This window comes from Eubalaena glacialis, chromosome 4 (assembly GCF_028564815.1).
Source record: "Eubalaena glacialis isolate mEubGla1 chromosome 4, mEubGla1.1.hap2.+ XY, whole genome shotgun sequence".
NCBI classification, from domain to species: Eukaryota; Metazoa; Chordata; class Mammalia; order Artiodactyla; family Balaenidae; genus Eubalaena; species Eubalaena glacialis.
Window position 1 is genome coordinate 180,073,186 of NC_083719.1, and position 20,978 is coordinate 180,094,163.

The 20,978-nt window shown below is 53.3% G+C and overlaps 1 protein-coding gene across 2 annotated transcripts in view; it reads left to right on the forward strand.

Moving 5' to 3' along the window:
• The window catches only part of COL5A3 (collagen type V alpha 3 chain), a 37,466-nt gene that overhangs the window by 8,350 nt on the left and 8,138 nt on the right, over nt 1–20,978 (forward strand). For both annotated transcript variants that reach the window (XM_061190537.1, XM_061190538.1), the window contains exons 9-57: nt 1,037–1,084; nt 1,157–1,198; nt 1,518–1,580; nt 2,105–2,179; nt 2,279–2,362; nt 2,503–2,559; nt 2,658–2,711; nt 2,862–2,915; nt 3,849–3,902; nt 4,213–4,266; nt 4,452–4,505; nt 4,867–4,911; nt 5,019–5,072; nt 5,256–5,300; nt 5,451–5,504; nt 5,648–5,692; nt 6,612–6,665; nt 6,772–6,816; nt 6,963–7,016; nt 8,621–8,665; nt 8,773–8,826; nt 8,956–9,063; nt 9,490–9,543; nt 11,818–11,871; nt 12,807–12,851; nt 13,020–13,073; nt 13,197–13,241; nt 13,632–13,685; nt 13,779–13,832; nt 13,923–13,976; nt 14,107–14,214; nt 14,388–14,477; nt 14,711–14,764; nt 15,621–15,728; nt 15,842–15,949; nt 16,039–16,092; nt 16,542–16,595; nt 17,242–17,349; nt 17,426–17,479; nt 17,658–17,711; nt 17,821–17,874; nt 17,996–18,049; nt 18,580–18,687; nt 19,360–19,413; nt 19,597–19,650; nt 20,047–20,100; nt 20,258–20,311; nt 20,513–20,620; nt 20,796–20,849. In XM_061190537.1, the coding sequence (XP_061046520.1) occupies nt 1,037–1,084; nt 1,157–1,198; nt 1,518–1,580; nt 2,105–2,179; nt 2,279–2,362; nt 2,503–2,559; nt 2,658–2,711; nt 2,862–2,915; nt 3,849–3,902; nt 4,213–4,266; nt 4,452–4,505; nt 4,867–4,911; nt 5,019–5,072; nt 5,256–5,300; nt 5,451–5,504; nt 5,648–5,692; nt 6,612–6,665; nt 6,772–6,816; nt 6,963–7,016; nt 8,621–8,665; nt 8,773–8,826; nt 8,956–9,063; nt 9,490–9,543; nt 11,818–11,871; nt 12,807–12,851; nt 13,020–13,073; nt 13,197–13,241; nt 13,632–13,685; nt 13,779–13,832; nt 13,923–13,976; nt 14,107–14,214; nt 14,388–14,477; nt 14,711–14,764; nt 15,621–15,728; nt 15,842–15,949; nt 16,039–16,092; nt 16,542–16,595; nt 17,242–17,349; nt 17,426–17,479; nt 17,658–17,711; nt 17,821–17,874; nt 17,996–18,049; nt 18,580–18,687; nt 19,360–19,413; nt 19,597–19,650; nt 20,047–20,100; nt 20,258–20,311; nt 20,513–20,620; nt 20,796–20,849 (3,042 nt within the window). The remainder of the gene's footprint in view (nt 1–1,036; nt 1,085–1,156; nt 1,199–1,517; nt 1,581–2,104; nt 2,180–2,278; nt 2,363–2,502; nt 2,560–2,657; nt 2,712–2,861; nt 2,916–3,848; nt 3,903–4,212; nt 4,267–4,451; nt 4,506–4,866; nt 4,912–5,018; nt 5,073–5,255; nt 5,301–5,450; nt 5,505–5,647; nt 5,693–6,611; nt 6,666–6,771; nt 6,817–6,962; nt 7,017–8,620; nt 8,666–8,772; nt 8,827–8,955; nt 9,064–9,489; nt 9,544–11,817; nt 11,872–12,806; nt 12,852–13,019; nt 13,074–13,196; nt 13,242–13,631; nt 13,686–13,778; nt 13,833–13,922; nt 13,977–14,106; nt 14,215–14,387; nt 14,478–14,710; nt 14,765–15,620; nt 15,729–15,841; nt 15,950–16,038; nt 16,093–16,541; nt 16,596–17,241; nt 17,350–17,425; nt 17,480–17,657; nt 17,712–17,820; nt 17,875–17,995; nt 18,050–18,579; nt 18,688–19,359; nt 19,414–19,596; nt 19,651–20,046; nt 20,101–20,257; nt 20,312–20,512; nt 20,621–20,795; nt 20,850–20,978) is intronic.

Consider the following 20,978-nt stretch of genomic DNA (forward strand, 5'->3'; position numbering starts at 1 on the left):
AGGGTGATTCATTTGGTTTTTAGCCTAAGCATGATGAGAAGCCACTTGAGATGGAATATGTCCTGACTTGGGAGTTTTCAAAGCTCTGTCTGGCTGCTGAACAGCATGTGGACTGTAGGGGGAGCCAGAGGGGCAGCAGGGAAACCAGTAGTCTATGCAAAGCAGAGTGATGACCTGGATGAGGGTGGTGGCTGTAGCGGTGGCGTTGGGGATAGAGAAAAGTTGGACAGATTGGGGACATGCCCCATTTTGCTCTCGCTGCTGTATGTGGAGAACGATGCAAAAATGACAGGGTAGAGGCACGGTGGCACCACTGAGTAGGATGGGGAAGCCTGAAGAAGGAACAGGTGGAAAGTGTCAAGGATCTCATTTTGGATGTGCTAAACTGGCAACCCTTGTTTGATTGTCCATGGGAGTGATTGGTTAGAAAATTCTGGAGTTCAAGGAAGATGGTCTAGCCTGGAGATAAAGACTTGGAACTCATCAGCGGAGAGATGCTATCTTTAGTCAAGGGATGAGATTGCCCAGGAAAATAAGGCAGACAGAGAGGGTGTCTAGGTTCTAGCTTTGGTGTTGGACAGGGGAGAAGGTGAATAATCCTAACCATCTTACTCTGAGTGCCTGTTATGTGCTAAGCATTGTTTTAGCTTATCTTCCCGTGGGATATATACAGTCGGCATTCACCCACAGACTTTGCAGGTGGGGCCATAGGAGTTGAATAAGTTGCCCAACATCACTCAGCTATTGAGAGGCAGCTCCAGGATTAGGACTCCACAGTATGCCCCAGGGTTCATGTTCTTTACCTTGCTGCAGCATGGCCAGCTTGAAACTGGAGAATGAGCTGCTCAAAACATACTGGTTGAAGAAAGGACAGGCAGAGACAGCTCAGAGGGTGGGCTCTGTGCACGCATGCATGCCTCTGTGTGTGTGTGTGTGTGTGTGTGTGTGTGTGTGATGAGTGGGAGGTAAGTTAGCTGAGAGTTCTATGTCTGAGTTCCAGGGCTCACACCTCTTCTCTTTCCATCCCCTGCCCCAGGGCGCTGGGGAGAAGGGAGAAAAAGGAGAACCGGCCGTGATTGAACAGGTGAGGGGCCTGGGGCTGGAGGAGGTGGCGGGGTCTGTGCTAGAATGGGGGTCACACTTATTTCTCCCCCAGGGACAGCAGTTTGAGGGACTTCCAGGAGGCCCAGGACCCCAAGTGAGTCATGGCTGCATTCCCCTCTTCTTGTCTTTTACTTCCAGTTGGGGTATTTGATCCTCTGGGGTGGGGAGTTGGGGTGTAATGTTGCCAGATCATTTGAAGACTATTGGATATTTGAGGCTCAGAAGATGAGTAAAAATAGGGGTTGAGATGTAAAGTTGGGGGTTTTTATGTGTCAGTATAGTATTGAGGGGCCAGGGGTGGCTCGGTGATGGGGTAGGAAGGTCAGCATGGGGTCAGTGTCAGTGGTGGTTTGGAAGTCAGCCTGGCTCAAACTTTGCATTTGTCATGACCTCTGTTCCTCTGTCCCCAACAGGGGGTGGTTGGCCCCTCAGGCCCTCCTGGTCCCCCAGGATTCCCTGGGGACCCTGGTCTATCGGTAAGAGACTTCCTCTGGGGCGTAAACTCCTGGGGGAGTGAGGTTTCAAGTTGCGAGCATGGCTGCGACTGGGAACATTGTCTTGGAGCTGGCTCTGACCCCTCCTGCTCTGGGAATTATCATTCTGGCTCCTCTTCTGTCTCGGGGGGGGGGGGCTATCCCCTGCCTTTCTCCTTCTGTCTCTATCCCTGAGTGTCTTTCATCTCTGCCTTTCTCCCTATGTCTCTGTGCCCGTTTCCTCGTCTCTCTTTTGTCTGTCTGTCTGTCTCTTTCTGTTTTTGTCTCTTCCACTTTTTATGACTCTTTCTCCTTCCCTCCATTTCTCTTTCTCTCGCCTTCTGTCTCTTCTCTCTCTCTCTCCCTGCCTCCAACTTTCTCTGTCTCTCCCTCCTTTCCTCTCTCCATCTCTCTGCCTTCACCTCTATCTCTCTCCCCTCCCCCCCATTTCTCTCTGTCCCCTCCTCCCTCCATCCTTTCCTCCATCTCTCTACCTCCATCCCCCTCTGTCTCTGTCCCTCTCTCAGGGCCCCGCTGGCCTCCCAGGAATCCCTGGCATTGATGGGATCCGGGGTCTACCAGGCACTGTAATCATGATACCGGTAAGAGGGAGATAGGGTGGCACAGCCTTGGGGAGTAGAATCCTGACCAAGGAGGGGGGCTTCTTCTGGAGGCTCCCCTCACTCCTAGTTGCCCCCTAGTTCCAGTTTGCAAGAGGCTCCCTCAAAGGACCCCCAGTCTCCTTCCAGCAGGCCCAGGCTCAGGCAGTCCTGCAACAGGCTCAGGTGAGTGGAGGATAATTGGGAGACTGTCAGGGGGTGATGGGAGGACATTGAGAGAATGACAGAGATAGGAGATGGTGAATAGTCAGGAGACAGGTGGCTATTTAACTTCTGATGATGGCTTTGTTCCCCTGTCTCTTCAGCTCTCTATGAAAGGCCCCCCTGGCCTGGTGGGGCTCACTGGGCGCCCAGGCCCCGTGGTGAGTAAGGAGGCTGCGTGGAGTGGGGAGTACATCAGTGGAGATGACTCTAACTCAAACTCCCTCTAAATGCATTACCCTATCTTTCTTCCTCCAAGGGTCTCCCTGGGTATCCAGGTCTGAAAGGAGAGATGGGAGAAATGGGGCCACAGGTGAGATTGGTGGGGGTGGGGACAGGGTTGATGGGAAGGGTCTTCTCACAGGGCTACAGGATAAAGTGCTAGCTGGGGAAAATGGCAAAGGGGCTGGGGTTACCCTTGCAATTACTGACGTTTTTCTTTCTCCTTTCCTTTCTCTTCTAGGGCCCCCGAGGACTTCAGGGACCTCTTGGACCCCCTGGCAGAGAGGGAAAGATGGTGAGTGACTCCTAGGTCCTCAGGTCATCCCTTATCCATCTCTCAACACCCAACAGGAGCCTCAGCTCTGTGCTCCCAGGGTCTGCTGGTGTCATTGGTGGGATAAGAGCACTGAGGACAGGGAATGACAGTACACTGAGGGTGTGACAAAGGAATCTGGCCAGGTCCCCGAGTCTGGGAGGATTTGCAGAGGAATGATGCTCGAACTGAGATCTGAGGTATAACCAGGGAAAAAGGAGAGGAAGGGCATTCCAAGTAGAAAGAACAGCACATGCAAAAGAAAAGACTGGCACATTGGGGGAAATGATGAACAAGATAATTCCAGATAGTTTTTTTTTTTGATTTATTTTTTGGCTGCGTTGTGTCTTTGTTGCTGCGTGCAGGCTTTTCTCTAGTTGTGGTGAGCAGGGGCTACTCTTTGTTGCGGTGTGCGGGCTTCTCATTGTGGTGGCTTTTCTTGTTGTGGAGCACAGGTTCTAGGTGTGCGGGCTTCAGTAGCTGCAGCACACGGGCTCAGTAGTTGTGGCTCGCTGGCTCTAGAGCACAGGCTCAGTAGTTGTGGCGCATGGGCTTAGTTGCTCCGCGGCAGGTGGGATCTTCCCGGACCAGGCACCGAACCCATGTCCCCTGCATTGGCAGGTGGATTCTTCACCACTGCGCCACCAGGGAAGTCCTCCAGATAGTTTTAAAGTGCCATGAGGAACATACAGCAGGGAAATTAATGGAGACTGAAGATGAGTGTTCTTAATTTTTGTGATGATGATAACGTGAACTAGAGAAAGGGCACTAGGGCTAAAAAGAATAATGGATGGGTTTGAGATATATTTAAGAGGTTAAATTGGTACATACAGAAGCCCCCAGCATAAGACACTGCATGAGAAAGGTGCTCGATACATGGTAGTAGTTATCTTGATGATGTCACCTCCCGCATAGGGCCGCCCTGGAGCAGATGGGGCTCGAGGCCTCCCAGGGGACACAGGACCTAAGGTAAGTGATGGGGCCAGGACTGGGACTTGGAGGGACTGTCAGGGTAGAGGATTCCAAGCTCAGCTGGCCTTTCTTTCTTTCTTTTTTCTTCCAATTTATTTTAATTAATTTATTTTTAAATATTCGTTATTTATTTATTGATTTTGGCTGTGCCGGGTCTTAGTTGCAGCATGCGAACTCTTAGTTGCAGCACGCATGTGCGATCTAGTTCCCTGACCAGGGATCGAACCCAGGCCCCCTGCATTGGGAGCACGGAGTCTTTCCCACTGGACCACCAGGGAAGTCCCTCAGCTGATGTTTCTTTGTGCAGGGTGATCAGGGCTTTGATGGCTTGCCAGGGCTGCCTGGAGAGAAGGGCCAGAGGGTGAGTGTGTGAGACCCCTCCCCCGTATCCAAGCCCCCTCCCAATGTTCCTGACACCCTCCCCACCCCCAATATCAGAGCCTCCATTCCTGGGTCTGAGTCCTCACCCCTAATACCCCATCTCCTTTCCTGGGGGCTGGTCTCCACTTTTTGACTCTGAACTGCCCTCTGTGTTCCCCACTCCAGGGTGACTTTGGTCATGTGGGGCAACCTGGTCCCCCAGGAGAGGATGGTGAGAAGGTAAGTTTGGAAGAGAGTTAGGGGGTGGTTTGGAAGCTAGAAAGCCAGAACAGGCGGAGTAGAGCATTCAGGAGCCTGGGGGAGGGGTGAAGGTCTGCACTGGAGAGTCAGGAGACCCCAGTGGGGCTCAAAGAGACAGGCTGAGAGTTGTGGGGTTAGGACTAGAGTTAAGAGGTTAAACCCAGGATTGCAGGTCCAGGATTGGGGTCAGGGGCCTGAATCAAATCACGTATACTCAGTTGGCTGGATCCTGCCACACACTCTGACTCTGAGATCCCCTGGAAGGGGCTGCCGATATGAGAGAAGGTGATTCTCTGAGGGTTATACCTCCCCCCTCCCCAAGTCATATGCTTTCCCACAGGGAGCAGAGGGGCCTCCGGGGCCCACCGGCCAGGCTGGGGAGCCGGTGAGTATCAGGGACCCCTGGGCCCCTTGCCTGGCACAGGGGAGGGAGTCAGGACTCAAAGGACCTCAGAGCAGTGATGCTGGAATAACGCTCCTACCTCCTTGCAGGGCCCCCGAGGACTGATTGGCCCTAGAGGCTCCCCTGGCCCCCTGGGACGCCCGGTGAGAATGTCGCTGTCTCTCTACATCCTGTGTGTCTTTTTCTCACCTTTGTCTCCTCTGCATGTCCATTTCTGTTGCCTGGATTCTCTGCCCGCTCAGCTTTTCACCTGTGCCCCTCAGTGTCTCAGACGCAGGCTCCCGTGCATGGGTCTGCCCTGGTCTCACACCCTCTCCTCCCCCCAGGGTGTAGTTGGAAGTGATGGTCCTCCAGGTGCCAAAGGAAATGTGGTATGTGTTCCGATCCCTGATGCGCTCTGACACTCTGACCCTAGGACCGCCCATATCCTTGTCCACTCCCATGATCCCCCATTTCAACTTCCCTGACACCGCAACACCATAACCCCTTTCAGCTTCACAGAACCCTCACTTTCTCCTCAGGGTCCTCCAGGAGAGCCAGGCCCCCCAGGACAGCAGGGAAATCCCGGGTCCCAGGTTTGCGCTATCTTTGCTGACAGAGGGGGCGGGTTGTAGCGGTGCTCAGCCGAGGTCAGAGACCACTCCTGGCTTCCCCAGGCTCTGCACTTGCTGCCGCTTTCTCATGCTTTCCTTCTCTCTTTTTTAAAAAATGTTTCCAGGGAATCCCCGGCCCCCAGGGACTCATTGGCACTCCTGGGGAGAAGGTGAGTGGCAACTCTCCCTCCCTCCCCTCCTCTCCCCCAACATCTTTTCCCTTCAACTCTGCCTGCAGGAAAATCTTCTCACCAGGGCCCCTTTTGTAAGCCCTGGATAATGATAAATTGCAACATTCCCTAAATAAGCTCAGAGTTACCAAGTGTCATTGCTGGGAAAGGGTTGATGGCCAGAAACAGAACTGCACCAAGGCTAGATCATAAGGGGATATTGTCAGGAGAGAGGGGAACCCGCAGAAGCCAGTCATAGAAAATATTACCAAGACTCATGGGCCAGGAAATCCCTTTGTCTCGGGTCTTGTGACGTCATCTTTCTTCCTCTGCACATCTGTTTCCATCTCCCCTGAAAGACAGGCTTCTTTCTATTTACATCGGAGTCTGTTCTTACCCCAGCTTCTGTTTCTACACACTCTTGTGCTGTCCTGTCACTAGTTCAGTCCCCAGTTCCTTATGACCTTACAGTTTCTTTATCCAAATGCATCTGATCCTAGTTTCTATGAGGCAAGATATCCCTTACCTCAAAATTTCAGGAGAGAATCTGATTGGCTTATCTGGGCCAAGTGCCCGCCTCTGGACTTGTCAATGGTTTGCAGGACATAGGGGGTCACCTCATGCCACACCTCTTCAGGTGCGGCTGGGGAGTCCCCCCGCCCCAGCATGTCTCTCACACTGTTTTTACATCCCTTGTCTCAGCCCTCCCAGAAGCAGAGGATTTCTGAGGCACAGAGAGGGGAGAGAGCTTGTCCAGGGTCACACAGCAAGTTTGCAAGAGCTGAGGATAGATTTCCTGGCCAGTAGGATCTGTTTTTTCTCTAACCTTGAGGTAGCTGTATGTCTGAGTAGGGACGTTCCTGGTGGAATGCCAGGCTCTGAGACCCTCTGTCTCCTCCTACTATTCATCTTCTTTCAGGGTCCCCCTGGGAACCCAGGAATTCCAGGCCTCCCAGGATCTGATGGCCCTCTGGTGAGAACTAGATTCTGGGAGAAGGAGGAAGGAGAAGTGGGGAGGCTTGGGAATTTGGATGGCATATCAGGTCTCTGACAACTTAGAATGTTTATCCATCTCCTAGGGTCACCCAGGTCATGAGGGCCCAACAGGAGAGAAAGGGGCCCAGGTGAGTGACCTGGAGAGGGGCTGATTTGGGGATGAGGGTTGGCAGGCAGGGCCAGGAGTCAGGGGCTATTAATGAGAAGAGAGATGAGGGCACTGGGAACATGGAGGGGGAAGAACAGGATGACACTCATCTTATGTCCATCTCAGGGTCCAGCAGGGTCGGCAGGCCCTTCGGGCTATCCTGGACCTCGGGGTGTGAAGGTAAGTGATACTTGGGGCCTGCAGATAGAGCTTTTTTTTTTTTTTTTTGGCCGTGCTGCGCGACTTGTGGAACCTTAGTTCCCCGACCAGGCATCAAACCCGGGCCCTCGGCAGTGAAAGTGCGGAGCCCTAACCACTGGACTGCCAGGGAATTCCCTGCAGATAGGGTTGATTCATCAGCATTGACTTCTGGGAGCCAGCTCTATCAGAAACTTCTGTATGTGTGATGAGAGGAATCAGTCTGCCAGGCAAGGTGTGGTAGAAGTGACAATATATAGTAGGGTGTGTGCTACTTTGGAGCTGAAAAGCCAAAGGGTAACATTACAGTATGGTTGTCACCTTGCAGTTGAGAACAGTTAAACCCATTAGAGGCTGAACCCATTTCACTGTAGGCACACACATCACATCCAGGTCCAGGTCGGCACACTGTAATCAAGCAGAGGGTTGTTTTAAAGCTCAAGCCCAGAGCCATACAATCTGCAAGCCCAGAAATGCTAGGGCAAGCTGAGAGCTGTACTGAATAGAGATTCACTGTTGACCAAGTGCAGGGCCATTGGAATTCACATCTATATGGTAGCGGAGTCCAGTGACATTGTAGCCAAGTACAGGTATCCATTACCTGTAGTCTAAAAACAGAGTCTGATGGTAGCCAAGAGCTGGCTCCTCATATTCTTGCATTATAGACAAGCTTAGTTACACTATAACCAAGGAGGTGGTTATATTGTAGCTGGCCACAAAATCCTGTGGGTGTCCAAACTCAGAGTTCCATTGTAGCCAGGCCTGGTTTTCTATATATAGTTGAAGGCTATGTTGTTGTTGAGTCTAGTTACATGGTAGCCATGGCCAGAGAACAATTGTAGCCAAGCTCAGTTACATTGTGGTCAATGAATTGCCCTGTGGCTAGAGACAGTCATGCTATTGTCAAAACACATAGTTATATTGTATCCAAGTATAATTTTGTTGTAGTCACTGAGTTCGGTTATATTGTATCTCCCTGTGGCTGGAAACAGTCATGCTATTGTGAAAACATAGTTGTACTGTATCCAAGTACAATTTCATTTTAGTGGCTGAGCTCAGTTACATTGTAGCCAAGTGCAGCTTTTCTTGTGGCCCAAGCCCAGAATTTGGTGTGAGCTGCATCTGGGCTTGCACTGAGCAGTCTTGCTGTAGCCAAGCACAGACTCCCCTTGTTGCCAGGCACAGAGTCGCATTGTAGCCAGCACAATGGGAAACATTCCTTTGCCTTTAGAATGCAGCCGGGGCCTGGAATGTTCATCCTCTTTCTCCTGCCAGAAGGAACTGTGGACACAGTGTCCCCGGGAGATGGGAATCAATTACTTGGAAATTTGGCCTTCCCTGCACTCCCCCACACAGATGACCTTGGGAGGCTGCCAGTGGAAAGGGGCGGGGGAGAGGCAGCCTCTTGCACACCATACTAGCAGACTCTGGGGAAAGATAATTTCCTCTGGGGCTGACCCTCACCCCCCTTCCTCAGGTCTGACATCCTCTTGGGACTCTCCTGGCTGTTTCAGGGCAGGGGACTGAGTCTGGGGCCCTTCTTAAGTGGGGGGGAGGGGGGACCTGAGAGCTTTTATATTTTTCAGGGTACCTCTGGCAACCGGGGCCTCCAGGGGGAGAAAGGAGAGAAGGTGAGAAGGGAGGGGATTCCTTGAGGGGGGAGCCCTAATAATGGGGCTCTGGCTGTGTCCCTTCCCTGAAGCCCTGACATCTGATCTCTGTACTATCTTCCACCCAGGGAGAGGATGGTTTCCCAGGCTTCAAGGGTGATGTGGGGCTTAAAGGCGATTGGGTAAGACGACCTCCAGAGGAGGGGTCTGGTGGATCTGGGGGACTTGGGAAAGAGAAGGAGGGGGTGAACTGGGGCAAAGACAGGAATGACACAGGGACTGATGTCAGGGCTTCTCCTTTTCTATTCCAGGGGCAAACCGGACCCCCAGGTCCTCGGGGAGAGGATGGTCCTGAAGGGCTGAAGGGGCAGGTGGGGCTTGCTGGTGAGGAGGGGCCCCCAGGCTCAGCTGGGGAGAAGGTGAGTGGACCTGGTCACCCCCTCCAGTCTATACCCCAGCTTCTCACCTGCAGGCAAGGTGTTCCCTGGCCCTTTGCCTTCTGCCCTCTGGGCTTTTGTCTCCAACTTCAGGAGGCTCTCAGCTCCTTCAATTCCCCAGCTCAGCATTACAGAGCAATTCCATGCACATTATCTTATTTTTATCCCCATAACCACCACAGGCAACAGACATTTTTACCCCCTTTTTACAGACAAGGAAACTGAGATTTGGAATGGTTGAATGAGTTGCCCAAGGACATGCCCCTAGCAGGCAGGGGCCAGGACTTGAACCCATGTTTCCCTGAATCCCCCCCTCCTACCCCTGCAACCATGCCCCAGCCTTCCTGCCCCTCCCCCACTGACCTCCAAGTTGCAGTCTCTGACCTTTGTCCCATAATCTCTCTGCAGGGCAAGCTTGGGGTGCCGGGTCTCCCAGGTTACCCAGGACGTCCAGGCCCTAAGGTCAGAAGCTAGCAGGAGGGTGGTGGACAAGGGCAGTGTTCAGAGACTAATTAACATCTGGGGGTCCAGGCTGTGGTCTGAGGGTGTGAGCTGTCCACCCCATGGGGCATTGAAAGTGTAAGATGTGGGCTTTGGCATCAGACAAACTTAGGCTCAAATACCCAGCCTTATCTGCTAAGTGACCTTGAGTAAGTCACACCTTACCTGCTAAATGATCTTGAACAAGTCTATTGAACCCATTTTCTCAGTTGCAAAAGGGAGATACCAGTAGTATCTACCTCATCAATTTGGTTATGATAATATTGATGATTTTGGTGATAATAAAACTGTAGGATCCTTCTTACTTGGTATGATTGAGGTTGGCTCCAACAAAAAGTCAGTAAGGAGGAGAATCATAAAAAATACATATTTTACATATCTTGAATTAATTATAACTTAGAATGTACTTATGTAAAACTGTACATTTGGCTGCCAATGTTTTGATGAATGATGCTATTGGTAAGACATGTCTTTCTGCCTAAACCACACCCATATTACATCACTGATGATTTATAGTTTTTTGTTACATAAAGTGGAGCAGAAACGCAAAGACACTTGGGAAGAAATCTGAGTACAGAATCCTTCTTGAGTTCCACACTTTTGGTATCTCGATCTGGCAGTTATCTTGCCCATGCCTAATTTGACAGTGTTTTTTTTTAAGTGACTTCCCTTTACATTGAGTCTTTTCCATTTAACCTAGATTTTACAGATATCTTTCTTTTCCCTTTCTACATTTCATCAGTTTTTGTAAGGTTTCATTAAGTCACATGACCCCAATAGCAAGGGCAACTGACATAAACAGGTTTGGGATTAACTCAAGGTATCAAAACTAAGAGCAGAACTCAGTCTGTTGGAACAGAAACTCATGGGAGTTAGAACAATGCCTCCTAGCCAAGACTGATCAGTGCGTCTTGGGCAACAAACAATGAATACTTTACAGGAGGCCTGATATGTTGGTTTAGTTGAGGTCAGTGTCTTATTCAGCTTGGGTTGCTAGAACAAAAATACCTTAGACTGGGTGATTTAAACAAAGAAATTTGTTCTGGAGGCCAGAAGTCTGAGATCAGAGTGCCAGCATAGTTGGATTCTGGTGAGGGCTTTTCTCCTGGTTTGTAGATGAACATTTTCTGTCTTTGTCCTCACATAGGGGAGAAGGAGAAAGAGAGAGAGAGAGAAAGAGAGAGAGAGAGAAAGAGAGAGAGAGAGAGAGATCTAGTCTCCTCTTCTTCTTATAAAGACACTAATCCCATTCACGAGGGCCCCACCCTCATGACCTACTTACTTCCCAAAGGCCCAACCTCCAAATATTATCACACTAGGGACTGAGGCTTCAGCATATGAATTTTGGGAGGACACAAACATTCAGTCCATAGCAGTTACTAATAATCAGCATGAATAACAAAGACAGCTAATATTTCTTGAGCACATACTATGTGCCAAGTACCTTTAAAAAAAAAATCCCATTTTCTATACATATCCCATTTAATCCTAAAAAAAACCTTGTAAAGGAGGTATTGCTGGTATCTCTAGGCTACAAAGAAGACTGATGCTCAGAGGGGTCAATCCATTTGTCCATGGCCACACAGCTAATTTAGTGATGGATCTAGGATTCAAAACACAGTGAGGGGTGAGAGGGGATATCAGAGCATATGATGTTTTCCTCCAGGTCAAGGGACGATGGGCAGGAAAGCAAGTACTGGAGGCAGTTAATTAACAAGTATTGAGTAAGCCACCACCATGTGCCAGGCAGTAGGAAGTAAGACCAGAGCATTATGTCCTAGTCATTGAATAAGTAAACAGATGAGCAAGGTCATTTCAAAACAAATATTATAGGGGAAACAAAATAAGACGTGATAAACAGAGCATGACTTGAGGATGTGGTGGTCAGGATGATGGTGGAAGGCTTCTCTACGGAGGTGATGTCTGAATGAGATTTAAATGATGAGGAGTAGCTGGCTTTGTGGGGATCTGAGAGAAGAGCATTTTAGGCAAAGGCAGACAGTGCAAAGGCCCTGAGGCAGGAATGTACTGGTATCTGAGTAGCATTAAAGAGGCCAGTGTGGCTGGAATGGAGTGAGCAAGGGAGGGGCTGCTCACTGGGGCTGGAGGGGCCAAAGAACTTTCTGAAATCACTGGCCTGGAAATGCCTGAAAAGATGGGGTGGCTGAATGGGGTGAGGGGCTAACGTCACCCACTCCTCACACCCACGTCTTCTCTCTCATTCTCTTTACTCAGGGATCTATTGGCTTTCCCGGGCCGCTGGCACCATTAGGAGAAAAAGGGAAGCGGGTGAGTCGCAATCCAGGGGTCAGGGGAGAGGGAAGGGCTTGCATGAGAGGAACAGAGTGTATGGCTGTGCGTGATAGCACGTGGGGCCCTAGGTGGCCGTGTCTATGCCTGGAAGCACTTGTGTGCACACATATTGCCATGTGCAATGCAGGGCACATGTAGGTGATCCCACCTGGCATTACAGCAAATGTGCCTGCATGTCTGTGTATGCATGTGCATCCCGTGTGCCTTTCAGTGCAGATTAGATGGGGTCTGGGTGCTGCAGCCTAGGGGCCTGTGACTGGGTGAACAAGGGCACCAGCTGCACGTACGTTGTGTGACTATGGGCGTACATGTGTGAGGGGGTATGTCGAAGTGTGTGAAAGAATAGGGAAATACACATATGTGTGTGTTTCTGCGCACTTGGGGGATTGTGTATACATGCATGCGTTGTTTCGCTATGTGTGCACTGTAGCTGTGTAAATGGACATTGTGTATATGCACATGAGGGTTTGTATACTGCTGTGTTTATCAGGACCGTGTCCTCACATGAATCCATGCACATACGTGTTTACACTAGATAGACACGTGTGCAAGGGACATATTTCATGACAGGCTCCGAGTGTCATCTCGAAGCTGCGGTCACCCCTTGCATGCTGCGATGGCATGCAGTCATGTGTGCATACCATGCAGCTGTGATAAATAGGTGTCTGTGTGAGCAAATGTGCTTGTATTTGTGGACCCTGTAGGTGCAATCATAATATAATTGGGTGCCTGTGATCTTTGCGTAGTTGCATGTGTAAGCTGTACTTATGCGTGCGTGTGAGTGAAAGGCTTGCAAATGAATGTGGGGCAGACATCTTTCCAGGTCTCTGACTGGGTGCACTTGTGTGTTTATGTCATGTCTTTGCACCATCACCCTCTTCTGCTTCCCCCTCATCTAATTTACGTTCCAGGGGAAGGCTGGGCAGCCAGGCCTGGAAGGAGAGCGGGGACCACCAGTAAGAAAATGGGGGCAGGGCTGGAAGGAGGGGCTGCGAGAGGAGAAGTGGGCGGGAAGAGGGTTTGGGTTACTTCAGGTAGTCATGGTGGGGGGACCCAGAGGACTCATCCTATCTCCTAGGCTCCCCCACCGTCTTACTTCCAATCTTTGCTTCTTTTCTATTCAGGGCTCCCATGGAGAGAGGGGGCAACCAGGTGCCACAGGGCAACCAGGCCCCAAGGTATGGGGTGGGTGGGTGGTCAGGCCCCCCAAGCAGGCCCTCTGCCCCAGGCTCACCAAGTCCCACCCAATACCTCCCTGTTGAGTTTGTTCTGCAGCCTGAGTCTCATTCATTCTATCCTAGGGTGATGTGGGCCAGGACGGAGCCCCTGGGTTCCCTGGAGAAAAGGTGAGTGAGTGAGTGTGTGTGTGTGTGTGTGTGATTCTGGGTAGGAGACAAGCCCAGAAGGTGGGGAGACATTATAATGCAGAATGCAGAAAAAGCACAGCCTCTGAAGTCAGAGAGCTGTGAGTTCAAGTCTTAGCTCTGCCATTCGCCTGCTGTGTGACCTTGGGTGAGTCACTTAACCTCTCTGTGCCTCAGTTTCCAACTCTATCAAATGGGAATAACCACAGTCCCCATCCCAAAGGGCTGCGGTGGTGAATGAAATGACTTCCTGCGCATAGAATGCTTGACCCCATGCCTGGCCTGCAGGAAGCACCCAACATGCTGTTGTCATTATGTGGGACTCAGGGGCAGGCGGGAGGGATGAGTGAATGATTTCTGCTTCCATTTCAGGGCCTCCCAGGTCTGCAAGGCCCTCCTGGGTTCTCTGGACCAAGGGGTCCCCCTGTAAGTGAACTCACCCTGCTGGGGGGGAGGGGGAGCCAGGCAGTGGGGGGACTCCTTGTTTGTGCCTCAACTCTCTCCCACCTTGTCCCTCAGGGCCCCCAAGGGAAAGACGGGCAACCTGGGCACCCTGGACATAGAGGAGAATTGGTGAGAAGCCCTTTGACCTCTGACCCATGACCCCATTAGGCTCTCCATTTCTTCCCCTCCATGACACCTCCTTTTAATGTGTCTCCTCAGGGCTTCCAAGGTCAAACAGGCCCACCTGGACCAGCTGGTGTCGTGGGTCCTCAGGTCAGAGTGTACCCCACAGGTCTCCCCGGTTTTGCACCAGTTCGGGGATATTTGGGGGAGGGGGAGGTGATCTCAGGCAGACCCCCACCCCAGGCCACCTCCATTCAAGATGAGCCTTCTTCCTCTCCAGGGAAAGACAGGAGAAGCAGGGCCTCTGGGTGAGAGGGGGCCCCCAGGCCCCCCTGGATCTCCTGGTGAACAAGGTCTTCCGGGCCTGGAAGGCAGAGAGGGGGCCAAGGTGAGACCCTGCCCCGCGAGAGATCTCATCAAGTGACCCCAAAGGTCCCTCAACGGCCCCACAGCACCTCCAGGCTCAGAATCAACCCCATGGGGCAGGGGGCCCAGACTCACAGATTGAGGGGAGACGCCCTCTTCTCTGGAGTCTGACCTCCCTCCTCTGCACTCCTCCAGGGGGACCTGGGACCACTGGGACCCTTTGGGAAGGAAGGGCCACCTGGACGCAGGGGCTTCCCTGGTCCCCAAGGAGCCCCTGGGGACCCAGTGAGTATCGTTTGGAGCCCCTCCTGCATGTGCCTGGCTGGGCTGTGAAGCATGGAAGGAAAGGGGGGCCCAGGGGAGGGGCAAATGTGATAGTAAAATAATGGCTGCAGGAGGGACAGATCCCTGAACCTCAGTGCCCGGGAAGCAGGTGGGAACTCTGAGTCCCCCAGAGTGAAGACAGGACCCGGGGGCACCTCTGGGAGTCTCTTGACTGTGAATCATCTCGTCCTCAGGGACCTACTGGTTTGAAGGGTGACAAGGGCCCCCCGGGCCCCGTCGGGGCTAACGTAAGTGTAAACCCGTCTGCTGTGTGGGGAGCAGGGTGCAGGGGTCTCAGGGTTTCTGGGACGCTGGGTATTGGCCTCATCAAGTCTGCTATTTGGGGAGCCAAACAGGTCGGGGTCACGGCCAACTCTGCCGCTCACTGGCCGGGCAGTCGTGTCACTCCGCGAGGCTCAGTTTCCTTGTCTGTAAAATAGTCCCATCTCCTAGATGATCGTAAATCTCAATGAGATGATCTGTTGGACACATACTTACCTGCGTGTCAGACATCAGCGTTTAAAAACCTTCTTTCTCCTGGAGTTTACTACGACCTAGCCAGGGAGATAAGGGATCAGCCGTGATGAATGCCACAAGGCAAAATAGCGCAGAGTAAAGGGGAGAAGGGGAGAGCCGTTGAAATAGGCAGGCCAGGGAAGGCCTCCTGAGAAGGTGACATTTGAGCTGAGACCTGAAGGCGGTGAGGGAGGAGCCATGTGGGTGTCTGGGGGGAAGAGTGTGCCAGGCAGAGGGAACGGCATGTGCAAAGTCCTGAGGCTGGAGGAAACAGTGAGGAGGCCCGTGTGGCTGGAGGGGAGTGAGCCTAGGGTGAGTGGGAGGAGGTGAGAGCATGGTCGTACAGGACCTTGTGGGCTGCCAGGAAAACCTTTTTTTCATCAAGTGAGGTGGGAGCCACAGAGGGATGTGGGCAGGGGAGGCACGTGCTCGGACTCTGGTGTTCACAGCGCCCTCTGCCTGCTGTCTGGGGAATAGATTGGATGTGTTGGTAACCACCTAACTCAGGGCCTGACTGCTTGAAAACTCTCCAATAAATGAGAATTACCACTACTGCTATTATCCCTGACCCTTCACCCCTGTTTTCAGGGCTCCCCTGGGGAGCGCGGTCCTGTAGGCCCAGCAGGGGGCATTGGGCTTCCTGGCCAAAGTGGAGGCCAAGGCCCTGTTGGTCCTGCAGGCGAGAAGGGGTCCCCGGTAAGTGCCTGCCCCCCATCCCCCAGGCATCCCCAAGACCCAGCCCTTTACATATCAGGAGCTCATTTCTGCCCTCCTGACCCCGACATACCCCTTTCCACTCCGCCCATCAGGGTGAACGCGGCCCCCCTGGCCCCACTGGCAAAGATGGGATCCCAGGGCCCCTGGGGCTTCCTGGATCCCCTGGAGCTGTGGGGCCTTCTGGCGAGGAAGGAGACAAGGTGAGAGAGAGCTCATGGAAAGGGAGGGGCTGGGGGGTGGATGGGGGTAGAGGGAGGCTTGGTCCTCCCTCATCCTGTTTCCTCTGCAGGGAGAAGTGGGAGCCCCAGGTCACAAGGGCAGCAAAGGCGATAAGGGGGATGCGGTGAGTGGGGGGCCCCAGTGAGGGGGGTGGTCCTCGGGGAGGGGAGAGGGATGTGGAGGGTGGACGGGGGGAGGCCACGGAGCTTCCTGCCTTCATGAGACCCATCTTGACACCTGCAAGTAACAGAAGCCACTCAAGCTACCTGGAATAAAGGGGCTAACTGCACCCCCAGCTTCCCTCCGGAAATTCAGCCTCAGCGCCAAGCATCAGGGAGCCAGCTCAGTCCCTGGGTCCTGGTGGGACTTTTGGGCAAACGTCCTGATGGGCCAAACTTAGGACAGATGCTCTGTCTGGTCCCATGAGTTGGTAGCTAGGAAGACAGGGTTGGGGGAGGGAAATGCAGCTTCTTGGTGGGGGGAGTGGACAGGGGTGCAGTGATTGACATCTCTAGTGTTTCCCCCCCCCCAATCTTGAACCTGAGGGGTTTTTGACTCTGTTCCCTCCTCCAGGGCCCACCTGGACCGACAGGGATACAGGGTCTTGTGGGACACCCAGGCTCCCCGGTGAGTGCTCCCTGCTTTGTGGCCATCCCTGGATCCCCAGTGGGAAGGGACAGTGCTCTCCATGGTGACTCGGGCCCAAACTCAGCCCTGACCCTGACCTACCCCTCCATGCCAACGCTCAAAATGAGCTCACCCCAGAATCTGACTCAACCCTGACCTCAACCCCTGAACCCCGTCACAGCCTTAATCTCAACACTGCTTGTGACCTTAACCTCAATCCCAACTCAGACCTGATCTTCACATCCAACATTAGCCGAACCTGACCCAGTCTTACCCTTAACCCCAGTCCTGACCCACCCTCCAAGGCAGACCCCAAACCTGGGCTCAAACTCTGATTCTACCTTGGCCCTAACCTCAAACCTTACCCTACATCTCAACCCCATCTGGACCTTCCCCTCACCACCTTAACTCACCTCAACTTGACCCTGACTCACCACCCAATGCAAAGTTTTTAGAAAAACTTTGACTCAACCCTTGACTTCATTCCTAATCTCTGATGCTTAACCTGCATCCCCAACTTCAAACCCAGTCCTGACCCTCTCCAAACTTAATCCCAACCCTGAATCTCAGTCCTGACTTTGACCTTGAGCCTCTCTCCAACCCTTGACACAGACCCTAACTGTGCCCTGCCCTGTCCTCCTCCCAGGGGGCAGATGGGGCTCAGGGACACCGGGGACCTCCAGGCCTCTTTGGGCAGAAAGGAGATGATGGAGTGAGAGGCTTCACAGGGGTGATTGGCCCCCTTGGCCTGCAGGTAAGTGTCTGAGTTTGGGGGTACAGCCTCTTGTCCTTCCCACTTTGTGCCCCAATTTTGCTTCTTTGTTCCACAGGGGATGCCAGGCCCTCCTGGAGAAAAAGGGGAAGTTGGAGATGTAGGGTCCATGGTATGGACAATGGGGGCAAATGGGAGGGGGTGGTAGGGCAGGGGTGGCCTGGGGGGGTCACAGGTCACATTGTCATTTTAAAGATCCTGTGGGTCACCAGCATCAAGGATGGTGTTTGTGATTAGTGGAGTTTTGAAGGGCCATGGGGTCACTGGATGCTCTTCTGACTGTCCCACAGGGTCCCCATGGAGCTCCAGGCCCTCGGGGTCCCCAGGGCCCCAGCAGATCAGAGGTGAGGACTCTGGGGGAGGGCAGGATGCCTCAGAGGTGAGGACATGGCTTTCCCAAGAAGGGCTGTTGGGATCGCACAGTCCCAGCTGTACCCCTTGCTGTCTCTCCAGGGTCCTCCAGGGCTGCCTGGGGGAGTTGGTCAGCCTGGAGCAGTGGGCGAGAAGGTGAGAGAGAGAGAGAACAGGAGTCTGCCCGGGGCGGGGAGGCACAACCAGTCCTGCCTGGGGGTGGCTGTTCTGGCTGCCAGGATGGGAACTCTCCTCACCTTCACTTTGCCTCCTGCAGGGTGAGCCAGGGGAGCCTGGAGACCCGGGACCCCCAGGAATCCCAGGCATCCTTGTGAGTAACTTTGTCCAGTGTCCCTGCACCCATCTCAGGGAATCCCTGACCCCTGGGCATCTAGGGCCACCATGACCTCTGCAGCCCTAGGTCACCCACTGACCCAGGAGCTACAGGCATCCCCCGTTATCTTGATGACAGAGCCCTGAAAGGTATCAGGGTTGCTACATAAAGTTCTCTAGGTTGTATACTGCACAAGGGTGTAGGGCTGAGGAGGCAGGTGGGGCTCAGATCTAAACCACAAGCCCTGGCTTGGGGATGAGTTGCCCAGAGGGGATCCCTTTTCTGATTCACTCCAGGGTGGCACATGGGCTAGCCCAAATTTGCCCATGACCTCTGGGCAACTGGACCATCCTGACCCCTGACTCCTATAAATCCTAGATTCCTCTGACCTCTGACCCTTGGGCAGTCTAGGCTACTCTGACCCCTAACCCCAGGAAAGCCCCAGGCCACCCAGATTCCTGAGTCCAGGTATGCTAACCCTTGACCCCTGGAGAGTCCAGGCACCTCTGAACTCTGTTTCTGCAAAGGGGCCCAAGGGAGAAATTGGTGAAAAGGGGGACACAGGCCCATCTGGGGCAGCTGGACCCCCGGGCAAGAAAGGCCCCCCCGGAGAGGATGGAGCAAAAGGGAACGTGGTGAGTCCTGGGGGACATGGAGGCAGAGACTCGGGGGAGGAGCACATGTGTCACCTTGGACCTGCTCCCCAACTTCCAGCTGGGGGTGGGGGTCCCATCCTCCAGTGTGCTGATTCCACAAGCAACCCGGAACATGGCTGAATGAATGAATGATTGAATGAAAGAATGAATCAATATAAAAATGGAGTGGTTATTTGTCATTGCAGTAGGGGAAAATTGATTCCACACTGAGTTGTTCTAACAATGCTGGCAAGGTCAAGGTTGAGACTCATGCTAGGTCAGAGTTGGCTGATGAAGGATTTGCCATCAGGGCAGCGGTTGAGCCCCTCCCACCATGGCGATGGGGCTCGGGGTTGGGAGGGAGAGCAGCAAGGAGCTTCGGGGTCTGAGGGACCTTGATTTGAATCTCACCACCCCACCGCTTGCCGAGTCCTTTCTCTGAGGTCAGTTCTATCTGTGAGTCCCAAGCCTAGAGGATGCAGTGAGATGATGCATGGAACATTCTTAGCTCACATTAAACACGAGGATGTTCCTTCTACCAGGGCTGGGATTTTGTGTTTTGTTCACCATTGTATCCCATCAACCAGAACTGTGCCTGGGCACAGTTAAATGAATGAATGAATGAACGCTCCATCGTTCAGAGATATAATTATCCATCATTCTGTGTTCCAGGGCCCCACAGGGCTCCCAGGAGACCTAGGCACCCCCGGAGACCCTGGGGTTTCGGTGAGTGTGACCCCTCCTTACTCGAAAGCCCAGTATATTCCCTATTCTGTCCCCATCTCCACAAGCCCCCCACAGACCTGGGCAAGGTCGATGGAGAAAATAACCTTCACTTTCCTCCAAACCTCACCCCTAAATTCTCATGTGCCCCCATGACCCCTTCCGACTTTGTTCCTCCCACCACAGGGTCAAGACGGCCCCCCAGGGGAGAAGGGAGACCCTGGAGATGTGGGGGGACTGGTGAGTAGGGGGACAGAGGATGTGGTGCATGAAGAGGGGGGTCAGGGCTGGTGGGTGGGTGAATTGGGGGGTCAGGAGAGTGGGTTAATGAGGTACCCACAGCCCTTGTAGATGCACCTGCTTTGCCTCTCTGGGGCCTCACCTTGAATGTGAGCAGCTTGAGGGTGGAGGCGGGAGATGGCTGGTGCTGGGTGATATGTGGGGAAGGCTGTCTTCGCATCAAAGGCATCCTGATGGGGACATATGTATACGTATAACTGATTCACTTTGTTATAAAGCAGAAACTAACACACCATTGTAAAGCAATTATACTCCAATAAAGATGTTAAAAAAAAAAAAGAAAAGGCATCCTGAAACCGTCATCCTCAACTACCCTGCTGGTTCTAATCTCCATAGGGTCCACCTGGTGCTTCTGGGGAACCCGGTCCCCCTGGGCCCCCTGGCAAAAGGGTGAGTGATGACCACCCCACCACCACCTCCTGGCTGCCCTGGCTCCAACTTTGTTCCATTCACTCTCACAGCCCCCTGCTCCCCACTACAAACCCCCCACTCATCCCCAGAGCACCCACTCACCTCACAGCCCCCCACTCACACTTTCTCCCCTAAGGGTCCTTCTGGTCACACGGGTCGAGAAGGCAGAGAAGGGGAGAAAGGTACCAAGGTGAGTGCCCCCTGCCAAGGTGGGGGTGGGGTCCTTATCCTGACGTGTCAGCCAACAGTTGGGCCATCAGAATGGGAAGAGGCCTGGGACACCACGGGTGCTCCAATTCCATCCCCCTCCCAGCTGGTTCTTGGCTGGTGGGTGGGGAGGCAGCCACCCCCTGACTCTCTCTGCCCCCTCCCTTGCCCCTGTCCTTTTCAGGGGGAACCAGGTCCTGACGGGCCCCCAGGGAGGACAGGCCCAGTGGGGACTCGAGGGCCCCCTGGGCATGTCGGGCCTGAGGGTCTTCGAGGGATCCCCGGCCCTGTGGTGAGTGGGGTGGGAACAGGGACAGGGCGGGGGTGGGGGTGGGATCCTGCCTTCCTTATGTGCTCCCGTCTTGTAATTTCTCACCATAGTTAGAAGGAGCTGACCCTGGTGGGCAGTGGGGCATCCACATTGAGTTCTGGCAGAGTTCAGCCGCCCATGTTCTGCTTTGCCCTAGGGTGAACCAGGCCTCCTGGGACCTCCTGGACAGTTGGGCCCTCCTGGCCCCCTGGTAAGAGACACCTTTTTCCCTGAGGTCCCAGCACTGGGAACCACACTGGGCATCCAGTGACCATCTAGTGACCATGGGTGCTGATGCTGCAGACTGACCACTCATTGACTATCCATCTGATGGTCCACC